The sequence below is a fragment of the Canis lupus genome, chromosome 2 (assembly GCF_003254725.2).
Source record: "Canis lupus dingo isolate Sandy chromosome 2, ASM325472v2, whole genome shotgun sequence".
In the NCBI taxonomy this organism is placed as follows: Eukaryota; Metazoa; Chordata; class Mammalia; order Carnivora; family Canidae; genus Canis; species Canis lupus.
The window spans coordinates 22,940,634-22,959,212 of record NC_064244.1 but is presented as its reverse complement, the minus strand read 5'-3'; the positions used below and the strand labels follow the sequence as shown (position 1 = coordinate 22,959,212).

At 35.0% G+C, this 18,579-nt stretch overlaps 1 protein-coding gene across 3 annotated transcripts in view; it reads right to left on the bottom strand.

Moving 5' to 3' along the window:
- Positions 1-18,579, bottom strand: part of UPF2 (UPF2 regulator of nonsense mediated mRNA decay) — a 102,407-nt gene that overhangs the window by 68,148 nt on the left and 15,680 nt on the right. For all 3 annotated transcript variants that reach the window (XM_049100847.1, XM_025445054.3, XM_025445056.3), the window contains exons 4-7: positions 16,274-16,434; positions 11,610-11,807; positions 3,285-3,434; positions 1,679-1,782 (exon numbers count right to left, since the gene is read on the bottom strand). In XM_049100847.1, the coding sequence (XP_048956804.1) occupies positions 1,679-1,782; positions 3,285-3,434; positions 11,610-11,807; positions 16,274-16,434 (613 nt within the window). The remainder of the gene's footprint in view (positions 1-1,678; positions 1,783-3,284; positions 3,435-11,609; positions 11,808-16,273; positions 16,435-18,579) is intronic.

Below are 18,579 nucleotides of genomic sequence, written 5' to 3'. Positions count from 1 at the left end.
CTCTATAGGAGGCTGTCAAAGCATTATGACCAAAAAAAAAAAAAAAAAAAATGGCTTAAAGCAACAGTTTTCAAACTTTGGGTATCTTTACTTTATACTCTCAAAAATTAAGGATCTGAAAGAACTTTATATAGGTTGCATTTAACATCATTTACTGTATTAGAAATTAAAACTGAGACTTTTTAAAATATTACTTCACTTAAAAATACCAATAAACCTATTAGTTGTTACTTTTTTTTTAAAGAAATAACTACTTTTCAAAATGAAAAAAAATTTAGTGACAAAGTGATACTTTTTTTAGAAGATAGCTAGATTTTTGTATCTACTTATGCATTCAATCTGTTGTGATGTTTTTGTTTTTTGGATGAAGTAAATGAAGCAAATCCAGCTTCACATATATACACAGCTGGTAAAGGAGGGTGTATTTCAATATACTTTCCACTAATTGTAGATATTCTTTGATAATACACCGAAATACACTTGACAAGTGGTAGTTTCCTAATGGTTAATTGCAATGTGGAACCAAAACCATATAAATCAATTTTTCATGCTACGTTACATTAAAATCCATTGGTCTATCTTGCACTTTTGAGTGAATCTTTAACATCCAAGCAAGAATTCTGTAAACACTGTCATGCACTTAGAACAATGGTTCACTGAGCTATGCAGATCTTCAACACATACATATTATATATTTAAAATTATATTATTTAATATCACTGTCAAATTCATCAGAAAAGTCTCACCAATAAAATCTCTTCAGAAAAGAATTGTGAAGGTATCACGCTTATGGTGGTAGACATAAGTTTCCCAAAATTATAACTTTTGGTGAAAACTTCAACTCATTCGTTGGTAATACTTTGTTGCTGTCCTTGAAGTGAGATGCTCACCTTGTTCATGTTGGAAAACTGTCTGCTAAATAACCCCGGTTTGAATAAATAAGTTTGCCTATCACTTCTTTCAAGTAAAAATGGTATTCTATGAAAAAAAGGAACTAGTTCAGCTTGCAACTCAATCACACAAATGGTTTTTCTCAAGACAACCTTGAGAAAGCAGAAGTGCCTTACATGCAATCCCCATTTTTTCAGATTAAAAGGATGTGCATTCAAAGGTTGAAATGAAATAAAATCACAAACTTTTATAGAGTCATCAAGGAGATTCTTAAGTGAAAGTAGCACTCTTTTTAATTGCAAATGCGTAGCAGTGAAGAATACAAAGGCTAAGAGTACAGTTTGCTACCAATGCACCCACTCATACTAAATTACAAGTTGCTTTTGCAAATGTCAAAAACAATGAAAAGGCAGGGCTAGGGGGACCCTAGTATTGGTATGAAGAGTTTTAACTTTATAGACCTCATGAAAGTGCCTCTGAAGACTCCAGGAATTGACAAAGCATACTTCAAGGATTTCTGGTCTAAAACTGTATTTTCCAAAACTGTGGGGTCCCTACATGAAGGGAAGAAGTGTCAAGCCAACAGGATTCTAGACACACTTCCCCATTCAAAGAGAGTATCTACAAATTGGCTCCAATTTTCTGTTTATCTGGATTCCCAGTAAGATTTTACTTGAAGAAATGTTCATTCTATGGCTAAAACAGTGCGAAACCCTCAGACATTCCTAATTAGAACTATCCCACAAGGTCTATGTGCTTGTATAAAGTTAAACCATAACAATTATACCTTGTCTATCAGATCTCTGTTGACACAGTTGGGCAACTGCTGGAGGAAAGCATCTACTATGAGCTTGAGATGAGATCCAGTGCTGGCTTCTTCATCCTCTTGTTCTAACATAATAACAAATTAATTTTTAAATAGGTTAAGAAAATGTATACAGACAATACAGAGAAACATGAATAGAAACATTCAGTAAGTTATATAGGAAATAGATAATCTAGAGTTTTTCTTACTTATGAAAAAAATGGAAGGCTTTTTGAGCTATTACTGTAAAGTCTGGGTATCTCTCCAAAGACACTAGTCTTCCAGATATCGAATATAAAAAGGCAAACTTTCGCATTAGTCTCAAAAACTTAAACATAAATTGCATGTAGTTTTATAGTGGACTTGTTATTTTTATCTGCTAAAGCATCCCTCCCCCATGTCTTCAAATAACAGCACTCCCATCACGCTTGTCTTTGAAAGCAACCCATGGAATTCTAATAGGGAAGGACACATCCAAAGCACAACACATCACCTTCCACTTAGCCACAGGCAACCACGACACAGGACTAGCCAAATCCTTCCATGACACTTATGTACAGTGTGAGAGACTCTCTTTTCTTTTGATGTTACTAGCTGATAGAGTTTGGGCCTAGGGCAGCCTCCAATCATGCCCACCCTCCCTTCATGACATGGAGAAAAGAAAATCTGCAGTAGGAAACAATGCACCCAATAGAGAAATAAGCAATAATGACAAAAGGTATCCTTCTAATAAAAAATTCCTAGCTAATAAATGGATAAGGAAGATGTGGTATACATATAAAATAAAATATTACTCATCCATAAAAAAGAATGAGATCTTGCCATTTGCAACAACACGGATGGACCTAAAGAGTATAATGCTAAGTGAAGTAAGTCAGAGAAAAACAAATACCATGGGATTTCATTTATATGTGGAACTTAAGAAACAAATGAACAAAGGAAAAAGACAAAAAAGACTCAAATACAGAGAACAAATTGGTGGTTGCCAGAGGGGAGGCAGGTCGGGAGGCAGATGATATAGACAAAAGGGATTAACAGTAAACTTATCATCATGACCACTGAGTAATATACAGAATCACTGAATCATTATATTGTACACTTGACACTAATAGAACAGGCTATATGTTAATTATACTTCAATTTTAAAAAGTCCTAATAAAAAACCCAATAGTATTTATGAAATAATTAACATTTTTAATTATTAAATACAAAACATTACTCAGTTATAAAGACAAATAAAATTACAACAGATAAACCCATCTACTAGTTGTCTTTTTACTTCTCAACCATTTTAGAGTAACTTTCAAATACTTTTATGTTAAGATTGTAAAGATTATACCATAGAATTAAAGTAAATTCAGGACAAACTAGCAAGTAAAAAAGTAGAAGAAATATCTATTAAGATATTCAGAATTTAGATGATCATTTAAGTGTGTTCACATTATACGGACATGTGTTTCAGTTCTAAATCAAATTCCAAAAAAGTGATGGCCTGGAAAAAACAGGAAAACGAAGAATTAAAGAATAAAGCAAGAGCTCTGTGTAAAAAAATTAATCAAAAATTAAATCATTGGCAAACAGAGCTTACCTTGCTCATCAAGGAGTTTCTTTGTGAGATCCTCAGCTTCATCTCCACCTTCTAATTCCAAGGCATCATCATTAATTTCTAGATTCTCCAACTCCAGTTCCAAATCATCAGGATTTGATACCTCCTTATTATCCTTAGGTTCTTTTGCCTCTATTTGAAAACAAAGAAACAGTATCTCTGAATTAAAAGTTGTATTGATCTCCTGCCACAAAAAATAAAGAAGGATTTAGAAAATTTGCATCGTTTGTCTTAGAATCTACCTATATACTTGGCAATAAACTTGAGGATATATTTAATATGCTCAGATTTTATAAAATGTAGTATATTTATTGAGAACAAATACCATAATTTCTTGGATTTTATATGCCATCTATTAACTGAAGGAATGGATAGATTGGATGGATGGATGGATGGAAGGAAGGAAGGAAGGAAGGAAGGAAGGAAGGAAGGAAGGAAGGAAGGAGACATACAAAGCATGAGGGTCTGTAGTAAAGATGAGAGGGAAATAAGTTGATTAGATAAAGCGAACTCAGATTAAGGTGGGTCTCAAACTCCATGGTGACAAGTTCAGACTTTCTCTTACACAGGATGAGTTTTGCTGGGTCATGAGCAGGAGATAACGTTTAAATGTGAGGTGATGTAAAAACTAACTTACCAAAAATACACAAGATAAATTAGAAAGATAGGAAAAACAAGATGTAAAAAGACCAATTAAGGAAACATCCTTATAATTTAGATGTCAGGGGAAATTAAAAAAATGCATCAAAACAAAGGAAAATGGCCAGGAGTTGCTTATAAGGCTCAAGATAAAAGTAAAAAAGAAAAGAGGAACTAAATTCAATTTCAACAAGTTTGCCATAATGTTGATAATTGTTGCTGGCTGATTGGTAACTGCCAGTTCACTGTACTAGCCTTACTCTTGTGCTTGAAAATGCTTATTGAAAAAAACAAAAACAAACAAAACACCTGAGTTCAAGACTTTATGCTTAAAAGAGTGACAGACTTCAGGTGTCAACTGAAACTATTATATTTCTCAGCCTCATCTTCTCTTACAGTCTCTAATCTCATAATTTTCTGCATCAAAAGCAGGAATGTTTTACTGATACATGACGCCATCCCATATTTCGAAGAATCAAAGCTCTAACTAATATGAATTGGTTTTGCTGCCTCTACTGGAGACAATTTTCTCATTCGCCCTGTCATTCAACTAAAACTTAAATTCTTACTACATCCTAACTACTGTTCTAAAGAACAAGGATACAACTTTGTACCAGACGAAAACTTCTGCCCATATGGAGCATATAGTCACTCCCCAATATTCTCTAATGTCTGGCTATCAAAAAAAACCAACATTTACTGATTAGCTACTGTGTATTTAAAGCTATGCCAAGCTGCTGAACATTCACAAAAAGCTTAAAATGTGACTGTGGCTCTCACGAAATGCACAATCTATCCAAAGAAATTAAATTAATATACATGAGGGAGTCAGAGGGACATGTGAGGAGAGAATTCTAAGCACACAACAACGAGGGAAGGCCCTTGAAACAAGAGGATTGTTCTGTTGCAGACACTGAAAAGGGGAAAAAACTAAGGATAATGTGGTATCAGATATTGGAAAGGAAGACCTAAACCAAACTATGCAGGGTCCAAGAGACAATATTAACAAGTTTACATTATATTCCAAATAAATGCAACACCATTAAAAGATAGGAGAGTAAAATTAACTTTTTAGAATGTACAGAAGGCAGCAAGAGCAAATCCAGGGGAGCCAGGGAGGAAGTATCACATAGCAATCCAGGCTAAGAAACTATAGTACCTTAGATCAGAATAGTAGCAGTAAGGACAAAACCAATCTGAGATATATGTAAAAGGCTGAATTAATCAGACTTGATTACTACAGTGACTGCTCCTTCCTCTTCTATCTGACCCTGAAAGACACGGACATTTGTAGACCAGTCAGGAAGGTTTAGTGCCACAGAAGCCATGACATGGAAATGCTCCACAAAGGACATAGTAAACTCTGTTGAATGGGTTGAGAGAGCAAATGACACAGAGAGTGGAAACTGCCCATGAGATTCAGCAACATGAAGGTGATTGGGAATTTTGGCAAAAACAGTTTCAGGGTAGAAGTGAGGCTGGAGCCAGACTGAAGTAGACTAATGAGGAAGTAAGAAAGTGAACAATCTGCATCCCTCAAGAGGACTGAATAAAAGAGAGACAGGACAGCAGCTGACAAGGGATGGTTTCAGAGTACTCACAATGTATGTTTGTTTGTTTATTTATTTAATTTATTTATTTTGACAGAGGGAGAGAGAGAAGCAGAGACATAGGCAGAGGAAGAAGCAGGCTCCATGGAGAAAACCCGATGTGGGACTCGATCCTGGGACTCTAGGATCATGCCCTGAGCCAAAGGCCGACACTCAACTAACTCAGCCACCCAGGTGTCCCAACCTGTCTTGTTTTTTAAAGATGAGAATATGTGTGAATACTGAGATTAAGGATCCAGTAGACGGAGAGAGAGACAGAGAGTTCAATACCAAAGAGATAAAAAAGTATGGATAATGGATTGCAACAAGAGAAAGAGGGAGACAAGACTCAGAACAGAAGACAGAGTGGTCTGAAATAGAAGGTGTAAAAGTTCACCTTATCACCCAGGGGATAAACATTCTATAAGCCCTAAGACAGGCAGATTTATAAATCAGAAGCGGCACACTGTTGAGGGAGTTCTATCTGATGGTTTCCATCTTCTCTATGAAATACTACAATGCACATCACCTCTGCTAAGGAGAGAAGCAGAACGAAAACAGGAGAAAGAATGAAAATGTGTTATAGAATGTGGGACAGTGAGCTGAGGATAGAGATGTGTCAAGTTTCCATGCAGTGTGGAGGACCTGATTGAGGTTGGTGACCACGAGTTTATCAAGTTATCAAGCTATCTATCTGATCATCTCTAGGAGAGCTCAAGCAGTGTGGATACAAAAACCAATATAGTGGATGACTGAATTTGTCCAGGGCCGAACTTGACAGAGATTTAGGAATGAAAGACAGGATAAAGAATGCACAGGAGAAATATTAAAGATATATACATGCAATCTAGAAAAGAAGGTGGGCAGCCTGGGTGGCTCAGCGGTTTAGTGCCTGCCTTCAGCCCAGGGCATGATCCTGGAGACCCGGGATCGAGTCCCGCGTCAGGCTTCCTGCATGGAGCCTGTTTCTCTCTCTGCCTGTGTCTCTGCCTCTCTCTTTCTCTGTGTCTCTCATGAATAAATAAATAAAATCTTTAAAAAAAGAAGAAGAGAAGAGAAGAGAAGAGAAGAGAAGAGAAGAGAAGAGAAGAGAAGAGAAGAGAAGGTAAGTGAAGGCAGGTGGAGTCTACTGGAAAGGAAAAAAAAATTGAGGGCACCAAGCAAGAAGTCTCAAAAAGGCAGAAGAGGGACCTGAGAAAGTGAGGTATAAGGACATATTTAAGTGAGGTATAAGGCAATATTTAAGTTAGTGATTTCAAGGGTCAGAGATACAGTTTGGGAAAATTAATTTTCTATCAAGCTGGTAAGAATGAAAGGCAAAGAAAGATGTCTTAAGTTCAAACCAGCTGCGGATATAAACTGTCCTATAGTTTTTATCCATAGAATACCTCTACAAAACAAAAGGGTATTTTCTTTCAATAAGTTCAATTGTTCAGCCAGTCACCAAATCTAATCTGGTCATTCTTGGGTTTATTTCTATAGGTTAAGACCATATATATCCCCCTTCTCTTCTTTCTTATTACTGTTCCTATGACTGACCACTTATATTACTAAAACAGAGACCCAGCTGATCCACACCGTATTTCTACTCTATGTATAGCACGTACAGAGTAACCTTTAACAGAAAGTATGCTATGAAAAACTTAGACGATGGCAGAAATCATACACATTTTTCAAATCCTTAAAATTGGAAGAAATACTTAGGTAACTAATGCTTTAGAAACTACTCCTCACTCGGGGCTTCAATTGTATATATGAGGAGATGCCTTCTGAAAACTTTTAACTGACAAAACTGAACAGTAGGTAACTAAAATGAGCATTTTATGTATGTTTTCTTTATACTTTTTGAAATATGTCAACAGTGCTCTTCATAAAAGCAGAATAAAATTTATCTTAACATAAGAATATCTTTGAGGGGTGCTAGGGTGGCTCAGTGGGTTAAGTGTCTGCCTTCAGCTTGGATCATGATCCCAGAGTCCTGGGATCAAGCCCCTCAAGCTCCTTGCTCAGTGGAGGGGTCTGCTTTTCCCTCTGCCTGCCCCTCCCCCATCCCGTTTGTGCTCACTTGCTCACTCTCAAAATAAATAAAATCATATATACATATATTAAAAAAAAACATCTTTGAGATTAACCAAGAAATTTGTATATTTTTATGGCACCACAAGGGCCACTTGTAAAGTGTTCCCACCACAGGATGACCTCAACTACCATTTTCATAAAAATAGCCTAATTTTCACATTCAGTGTATTTTAACTTTAGATTCTGAAGAAGAATGTTATAAAAAGAAATTGTAGGGATCCCTGGGTGGCGCAGCAGTTTGGCGCCTGCCTTTGGCCCAGGGCGCGATCCTGGAGACCCGGGATCGAATCCCACGTCGGGCTCCGGTGCATGGAGCCTGCTTCTCCCTCTGCCTGTGTCTCTGCCTCTCTCTCTCTCTCTGTGACTGTCATAAATAAATAAATTTAAAAAAAATTGTATTATTATTCTTCTAATTAGTATTCTAACTAGCACCACCCCATATTTCATTTAATATATATGTTATATATGCCAAAAAAAAAAACCCACAAAGCTAATCCTTTAAAAATTTTTTTCAGTTAAAAACTTTTGTGTTTGGGCAATAATATGTTATTACATACTGTGGTGGGGACGTTGACAGTGAGGAATGCTGCGCATATGTAGGGGGACAGGGAATATGGTAACTGTGTGTTCTCAGCTTAATTTTGCTGTGAACCTGAATCAGGTCAAAAAATGAAGTCTAATATTAAAAAGTCAAAGGACATTATCAAGAAAGTGAAAAGATAATCCTCAGAATGGGAAAAATATTTGCAAGTCTTATAAGTCTAGTACAAGAATATTTTAAAAATTCTCATTACAGGGCAGCACTAGGGTGGCTCAGTGATTGAGTGTCTGCCTTTGGCTCAAGTCGTGATCCCGGGGTCCTGGGCTCGAGTCCTGCATCAGGCTCACTGCATGGAACCTGCTTCTCTCTCTGCCTATGTCTCTGCTTCTCTGTGTGTCTCTCATGAGTAAATAAAATCATTTAAAAAAAAATTCTCATAAGACAACTAAGCTAAAAAAAGGCACAGGACTTAAGACATTTATCCAAGGAAGATATATAAATGGCCAACAACCACATGAAAAGCTATGCAACATCACTACTCATGAGGAAAATCACGAAAACCACAATACCATCCTTACAATGGGTGTAAGGAAAAGGGAAATCATATAGTAACATGTGCTGGTAAGGATGCAGAGAAACTGGAACCCAGTACATGGCCGGTAGGAATATTAAAATGACTCAGCCATTGTAGAACACAGTTCGGGAGTTCTTCTAAAAGTTAAACATAGAAGTCTGTATCACTTAATCTCCTTCACCTTATTCTTCCATCCCTCTGCAGCCCTTCCCTTGGGCAACCACCAGTTTGCTGAGTGTATTAATAAACCTGTTCCTGGTTTTTTTTGTTTTTCTTTTGGTTTGTTTTTCAGATTCCACATATAAGTGAAATCATATGCTATTTGTCTTTGTCAGACTTACTTTACTTATTAGCATAATATTCTCTATGTCCATCCAACAACATCCAAGTTCTAGCAAATTACAAATATTTATTTATTTGAGAGGGAGTGAGCAAGAAACATGAGTGGGGGAAGGGGGCAGGCAACAGCAGAGGGAGAAGCAGACTTCTTACTGAGCAAGGAGCCCCACACAGGGCTCGACCTGAGCCAAAGGCAGATGCTTAACCAACTGAGCCACCAGGCACCCAAGATTTTATTTTCTTATGACTGAGTAACATTTCATTTTATATATATATATATATACACCATACCCTCTTCATCCATTCACTTATTAACAGGCACTTAGTGTGCTTCCACATTTTGGCTACTGTAAAAAGTGCTGCAATAAAAATAGAGATGCATATATCCTTCCAAATTACTGTTTTTGTTTTCCTTGGGGAAATACCCAACAGTGGAATTAGTGGATTGTATGGTATTTCCATTTTTAATTTTTTGAGGAAATCCCATACTGTTTCCTATAGTTGTACTATCAATTTACATTTCCACCAACAGAGGATGAAGGTTTTCTTTTCTCCACATCCTCACAAACACCTGTGATTTCTTGTCTTTCCTGACTGGTGGGAGGTGATATTGCACTTTGGGTTTGATTTGCAGTTCTTTGGTGAGTAGTGGTATGGAGCGTCTTTTCATGGTCTATTGGCCAGTTATCTGTATGTCTTTTTCAGAAAAACCTATATTCAGATTCTCTATTTTTAAATCCAATTATTTGGTTTCTTGGTGTTAATTTGTAGGAGTTTTTTAAATATATTTTGGATATTAATTCCTTATCAGATGTATCATTTACAAATATCCTCTCCCATTCAGTGGTTATTGTAATAACTTTGTGTGGTGACAGATGGTAACTACATTTATAGTGGTGAGCACCATACAACAGAATTATCTAATCACAATGTTGTACACCTGAAACTAAAACAATATTGTATGTCAACTATACTTCAATTTAAAAAAAAAAAGAAAGAAAAAAAAAATGGAATTACCACATAGCCCTGCAATTCCTAGGTGTATACTCAACAAACTGAAAATAGGGACTCAGATAAGAACATACAGCAGCACTATTCACAGCAGCCAAAATGTGGAAATAGCTCAAAAGTCCACTGATGGATAAATGGAAAAACAATTTGTGATATACACACAAAACGAAACTTAATTCAACCATTAACAGGAATGGAGTACTGTCAAATTCACAATGCGATGTACCTCCAAAACATGATGCTAAGTAAAAGCTGACATAAAAAAACATACATTGTGTGATTCCAGTTACATGAAACACTAGAAATAGGTAAATCCATAGACAGAATGCAAACTGGTATTTGCCAGGGGCTAGAGTAAGGGAGGAATGGAGAGAAATTGCTTAATGGGTACAGGAGTGATGGAATATTCTAGAAGTGTTAAAATACTTGTACATTGGGACGGCTCGGTGGCTCAGCAGTTGGGCGCCTGCCTTTGGCTCAGGTCATGATCGTGGGATCCGGGATCGAGTCCTGCATCAGGCTCCCTGCGGGGGAGCCTTCTTCTCCCTCTGCCTATGTCTCTGCCTCTCTCAGTTTGTGTCTCTCATGAATTAATAAATAAGACAATAGTTATAAAAAAACTACTTGTACATCAAAAGCTAAGAGTATTACTTTCTAGTTTTACTGTCAGGTACATAAATTACTAATCTTAACATAACTCAAAAAGCAATGTAACATGGTAATTAAGGGCCCAAGTCATTCATTAACAAGGATGAAATTTCAGGTCCACCTCATGCTAGCTGTGTAAGTTACTTAACCCTGACAGTTACTCAACTTCTTTGTACCAGTTTCCTCATCTGAAAACAGGGACAATAGCAGCTGCCTCACAGGGATTATGAGAATTAATTTTTTACTTATAAAGTGCTAAAATGATGTTAGGCATGAAGTGATTACTAAATACAAATTACTAGCTATTATTTTTTTAAAGGAGTTCCCTAGTAAGTATATCAGAATACAAAAGTACATTTAAAAAAAAATATCTGCTATCTCTTCAAAGCCCTGCCACCATTCTCTCCCATCTCCCCTCCACCTCTACAGTTTGGCAGAATTAGAATTCCCTTTAAAAAGCATGGGCTGACTGGCATTCAGGACTTCCCACTCCGTCAATGATCTCAAAGCTTCTGATTGCTCTAATGCAACCCTCCCTCACCAAGATCTAGGGATATCTGGCCTAGAAAGAGCCTTAGAGATAAAGAACACTATAGAACTAACACTTTCCCTATCGATCCAACTGGGGGAAATTCAAATCTTACCAAGATCTCACATGAATTCATTATATTATAAACAGACATTTTCAAATTATTTCATATTAACATAAAAATTTTGGCACTGCTAAAAGTATGTCGTTTATCAGCCTTTCATGCTCCATTCCACATTCTGTCATTCATTTAAAGACTCGATGTTCATACTAACTAGTAACTAAATAATTTTACAAATACTATTTTGAACCTAATTTTTATAGCACTTAATGTAAAAATTTATTGTCTAGAATTTACCTTTGGAATCATCTTTGTTGGAATCTTTATTCTGACAACTTTTCTCATTATCTTTAAACAAGATGGCTGGTACAAAAGCTTTCAGATCAATGAGGTTCTCATAAAAATTCCGAGCATCTTCGTCTTCCCATATACCGCCTTCCAAGTCATATTCTCCAGGCTTACCAGGTGTAAAGATATCAATTCCAGGCCCATGCTCTATGATAAAATAAGCCACAGGGAATTAAAACCATTTCAGGTGTAGCATGCAAAATCACTTATCAACAAGATATTTTATATTTTCAATTTTACAACTGATGAATCTTGAGTGTTTCAATGAACAGAAGCTTCTTCAATCAACAGACACTCTGGATTGTTCACGTAACCATCTTTAACATCAAATTATAATCTGTGCTTTAAGTAAAGCTCTAAACCAGGACAGACTAGAGGAGAGCATATGAGAAAGATGTTTTTTCCCTTAAATGTTTTAAGCAGTTAATAGGAGATGAAGTACCCACTTGACATAATAGGTCTACCCAAGAAACTTAAAACCAAAATATGAAATATATAAGCCTGGCCATCCCTAAAACATCCACATTTCCCATGAAGAATTTTTTTCCATGACTCCCAACCCTCTGTACTACTACTTATAATTATCTTCACAAGTAAACCAAAAAAAAAAAGTAAGATTCTTTTTTTTAGGTAATCTCTGCACCCAATGTGGGGCTAGAATTCACAACCTTGAGATCAAGAGTCACATGTTCTGCCAACTATGCCAGCCATGTGCCCCAAAAGTAAATCATAAACTTTTAATTAAGAAGCATCTCTCCTTCTGATATAATCTGTGGTACAAGGCAGATTACTATAAATGGTCAACTGATAAATAACAAGAACGGAAGGAAAGATGAAGAAATATACAGATATTTCAGTAGAAGGCAGAAAATCATGCATATATTTGCACACATATATGCACATACAGTCTACCTTTTACATACAACTATAAATTCTTAAACTCAGAACAGCAAAATTATTATCTAACTTCACGATCACGAGATCATTTGTGAATTTATTCTTACTGTGCTTCTCTACTAACTAGAATTGTAAAATAGGAGAATGATCATGTAGATTGAAAATAACCATAAGAAAATGATTCATTTCATAAAAAAATAACAAGAACAAAAACAACAAAACACTGGCTCCCTAATACACTCCTTTAAATGCCTTACAACAAATACATTTAAACACAGGACAGTAAATCCATATGCTATAAGGGAAAAGACTGATAAATTTATAACTTTTGTTTAGTGAAAAATATAAACAAAAGCAAAGGGCAAACTAGAAGGCAATAATGGCAATCCTCGTATAAAGAAATTAATACTCATAATACAAAAAGCCCTACAACCAAAGACCAAAATCCCAGTAGAAAACTGGATAAAGCCTCTGAACAGGTAAAGGGCAAATGAAAAGATTCTTCAGTACTAATCAAGATAATATTAAATAAAACTAACATTTATCACCTTAACACGTTAGGTTATGTTTAAAAGATTAATATCAGCAAATGTTTACAAGACCACAGGGAAGTAAGCACTCTCATACAGCACTAAGGAGACGTCATCTGTCAGTATCTATCAATATTTAAAATGAGTATAATCTTTGATCCTGCAAGATTCCTTCTAGCAATCTATAACAAAGAAATAAAATGTGAAGTAAGATTTACAAGGATATTCACTGTAGCATTTCTAACAGAGCCAAATCAGACAGAACCTCAGTATCTACCAGTAAAGATTGACAAACTGCATTCATACACTCTGTAATATTAATCAAATACTAAAAAATGAGGCGTATCCACCTGAATTGACTGTAATTTCTAAAATGTATGTTACTGAAGGGAAAGTCATACAAAATAACATACTACATAAATTAACAATAAAGCTATGTATCAATACCTGATTATGTATTTTACATATGTATTTTGTATTAAAAAGTCTGGACAGATTTATATCATACTCTTAATCATGGATATCCCAAAAAACAGATTGTATAAGATAGGAAACTTTTACTTTCTATTCTATAATATGAATATTTTATATATATCAAAAATGTATTTGCATATTCATTATAAATTGTGGGAAAAAAAATCACCTGAGAAACAAAAAAATGCTACAAAGTCAAAAAGCAGTAATCACAGGAAACTTTTTGCAATGCATATGACAAAGAATAATTTCTTTAACATGCAAAGTACTTTTATAATTCAATTAAAAATAGATAAATGTTTGGTTTAAAGAAAAGGTAGGGGTAAAGGATTCAAATCAATATGTCACGGGGAGGGATGCCTGGGTGGCTCAGCGGTTGAGTGTCTGCCTTTGGCTCAGGGCATGGCCCTGGGGTCTTAGAATCGAGTGCTGCATTGGGCAACCTGCAGGGAGCCTGCTTCTTTCTCTGCCTATGTCTCTGCCTCTCTCTCTCTGTGTCTCTCACGAGTAAATAAATAAAATCTCAAAAAAAAAAAGTCACGGGAAACAAACACAGACACACACACACATATATATAAAACACAGCCAATAAACTTAAAAGATGTTCAACCTCACTCAGAACGTAAAAAATCAAGAACTACAATACAGTAGTATAAGGAAACATTCCAAGTAGTTTGTGCCCCAGGATGAAGGTCAATGATATTTCTAAGAACACACAAATATCCAGCAGTCATTCAATTAAACATGATGAAATGACCAAAGAAGTACAAAAAATACTAGAGGCTGTAGAGATCAATCATTCAATCAATTAAAACCAATGCAAAAAATTACATATGATAAAATTAGTAGACAAGGACATTAAAACAGATATTCTAACTACATTTCATATACTCAACAACCTAAGCATGTTTGAGACCATGGAAAATATAACCAGCTTCTAGAGATAAAAACTACATTTCCGCATAAGATGAATAGTATAGGACAGCGCCGGTGGCTCAGCGGTTTAGCGCCACCTTCAGCCCAGGGCCTGATCCTGGAGACCCGGGATCGAGTCCCATATCGGGATCCCTGAATGGAGCCTGCTTCTCCCTCTCCCTGTGTCTCTGCCTCTCTCTGTCTCCCATGAATAAATAAATAAAATCTTTAAAAAAAATTTTTTTCAGTAGAAATAAACGAAGTAAATCAATACCAAATCAATGCTAAACAGTATGAAAGACTTTAGTTCTAAAATATAATAAATATACTGAAAAACTTCCAAAAAACAAATCAACCAATTTAAAACAAACACAAATTCTACAGTGGAACTTCTTTTTTTTTTTTTTTTAAGATTTTATTTATTTATTCATGAGAGAGACACACACACACGAACACACACACGGAGAAAGAGAGAGAGAGAGAGAGAGAGCGCGCCATCTGGGCTGCCCGCGCAATTTCTTTTTAAAAAATCAAAAAGTTTGAGGCTCATTGATCAAGAGATATAAAATTAGTAGGAATTATATACATGATTATATATAAATAAAATAAATGCATTCACCATACATAATAGGTGTTTCTTATTGAGATATAATATATTTTGTCTTATAAAAGAATACCTTACAAATACTTCACTCTTAAAATTTTTAAGTAAATGATTGTCAGATAGCTTGAATAACACTAACACATCTACTAACAAAATATAACTATTTTATAAAATAGTTGATGTGACAGATTAATGTATTAAGAGTCCTACCAACTTATGGACAATCAAAATGGAACTTTAAAATGTCTTTGAAATAGTACGGAAAACAATTTATCTCACAAAATGATAAATTTACTCACAAAGCTGCAAGTTAAGCTCTAGTCCTAAGTAACAATTTAAGATAATGTTATCATTCGAAACAGATTCAAAGTAAAGATAAATATTAAAATATGAGAATCCCTTGGGTAGCCCAGGTGGCTGAGTGGTTTAGCTCTGCCTTCAGCCCAGGGCGTGATCCTGGAGACCCGGGATCGAATCCCATGTCAGGCTCCCAGCCAGCTTCTCCATCTGCCTACGTCTCTGCCTCTCTCTGTGTGCCTCTCATGAATAAATACTATCTTTAAAAATAAATAAATAAAATAAAATATTAGAATCCCAAAGACCCAATCTATTTTATGGGAAATAAAGTGAACCTTTTCATAACCTCAAGTACGGTTTAAGACAGGCCCCTGTTGGGGGTGCCTGGGTGGCTCGGTTGGTTAAGTGTCCGACTCTTGGTTTCGGTTCAGGTCATGATCTCATGGTTGTGGGATCTATCCCCACAAAAGGCTCACTGCTCAGCACAGAGTCCGCTTGAGATTCTTAGATTCTTTCCCCCACCCTCTCCATTCCCTTATTTCTCTCCTCCTCCCTCAATCATGCTTTTGCTCACTCTCTCAAATAAAATCTTAAAAAAAAAAAAAAAGAGGCCCTTATTGGATATAATTCAAAGATATCTAATATAAAAGAACTCGAGGGAATGCATCATAAGATCCTATGAGTTAATTACTGTTCTCTAGGTGCAAAGTCTTTTCCATTCATCGGAGCGTTTTAAGTAGTAACTTTATAAAGTTATTAGGTTTTAATACTACTTCATTTTAAAAACTTTAAAGGCATGTTTAAAAACTTAAATTTACAATAATACACATCTGATAAAAATAAAGATAAGTGATGGTGTTTATTGAAAAATCACAATGTTTTTAGGGTTATCTTACCTTCTGGTGTTGGTTTGTCTTGAGGAAGATCTGGCATATTTTCATCCAAGAGGTCTGCTAGGGATTGAGAATTTGCCAGCAGCTTCTGATAGGACATAGCAAATTCCTCATACTGTTTATGTCTATCTTCACTTAGCTCCCCTTTAGAATGGAGAATACGCCTATAAATAAATGATGAAATAATCTGATAATCTCATCAAAATACATGTGATCATGTATTGTTACACTGGGAATGTTCCACAAAATTTTATCACCTAAGCTTTTTGCACAATTTTCTTCAACTTATTTTTATTCACATTTTCAAGATGTATCTGAAATTAAAACTGGTATAATCAAATTCACCTAAGCAATTAAATTTCAACATCAGTTCTTAAAAGAACATTAAGTGTGATTAACTATGCCTGCAGAAATATAAAATATAACGATGCCACTAAATAAAAATTATTTTAATGTATTTTTTTTAAAGTCATACTCCCTTGAGATACACAGTTCATCAAAAAGGTTTAACATACCTAAAAAAGTTACTGTTCAAAAACAACAGGTTATGAAATCAGTATCCTTACACTTTCACAGTGATTTGAATCAGTATTTTTTGAAAAAGCCCATATCTTCCAAACAGCCAATTCTCAGTTTACTGCACAATTACTGGTTATTTATCCATTTAAAAAATATCAATGAGTAACACACTTAAGCAAGGCCAGGCCATCTCAGGAGCAGAGAACACAACTAGTCTTCCACTCTACAAACAGGTCACTAATAATGACCATAGTTAGAAATGTAGAACTTCTGAAAATTTTCAAAATGATTAGTGAAGTAAAAACCTTACTCTCTATACAGTCAAGATGCCTATATTTGCATCTATTTATAACTAAATGTACACAGTATAACATGTGAAATCTATAAACTTTAATGCAAATATAGCATAGATAACCAAAAAGTCAATTGTAAATTGTAAATTAAGTCATTTTCAAAATATTAAAAAGTTTTGTATTACTTGTCATTTGAGTTTTCTTATGAACAAGGAAGAAAATGAGGTGGGCTTTTGTTTTTTTTTTTTGATGATGTTATCTTCTTAAAAGTCAGAAAATAAAGTGAAAAATCATGCCTACACTTATTCATCCCTGCTTAGCTGGAATAACTTCCAAACTTTCCTATCTTACCCCATTCCTACCCACATAAGCTTTTGTTTAAATGCCGTAACATTCCAGCTAACATCTTCTATGTTAGGATTATCAGCTCCAATTACAAGCACAAGGTAGATCAATGAGTAGGTTACTATTCATTACATCCTATCTTTTTTTCAAATCCAGCCTATTAGGGATCTAAAATGAGAAATTTCCATTCATTTTCTTACGACTTAAAAGTACAATAGTATCGTTCTGTGAACAAAAACAGTTTTTTTCTGTCTTCAATCATTTATTCCAAAATAATCTTATAGGAAGTAAGTCTTTCAGTAAGTTTTATGAATGAATTCTAAACCCAAAACATTCAAAAATACTCAACTCATCCAAGAAATGACTATAACTTTAAATGAGTGAGCTTGTAATTAGAAGTTACATCATTTTTGAAGATAAAGACACTAAAATTAAATAAGTTGCTTTATGCTCATAAGTAGGCTATTCTAAAATGTTCTGCAATGTATTTAGAAAAATTGTTAATCAATAAAAAACTTATTCTATAGCAAATTATGTTAAGAATTCTATAGCAAATTATGTTAAGAGTGATAATAGTTCTAAGAGATTTGAAAACACCTACTGACTGTTAAGATACAAAATCATTTCAGTACTTGAAAAAGAAATTGGAAAATATCTCAAAATAACAGAGCCTGGAACTTTTTTTCTCCAACAAGTTCTGACATTCTAGTCACCTGAAGAACATACATGCAGTTTTAGGTTATACAACATTCACTAAAGATTTATGACATATAAGCAGTAACAAAGTGATTACTATTTTATCAGAACAAAAAAAAGGAACACTTTTTCCAGTATAAACCCCATTTTCAAACATTTGCCTGTGATCAATTAAAAGTGATTTAATTCTATCATAGTTCCCTTTGTATGTATTCCAGTTTCTTTCCAGTCATCTTGGAACCAATTTAAAATTCTGAAGCTCCAGAGGTAACTCCTTATTCTCCCCCAAATCTCAAACCCATGATCAGGTTTTCTAACTGCTTAACTTACACGTTCTTAGGTTACTACCTAGTGAGAACAATCCTCAGGAAAAAAGGTTAGATTTTTGGTAGACTTATTTTCTAATCATATCTTACACTAAATACTTAGCAAGCAGGACTAGATACCAATGAAATA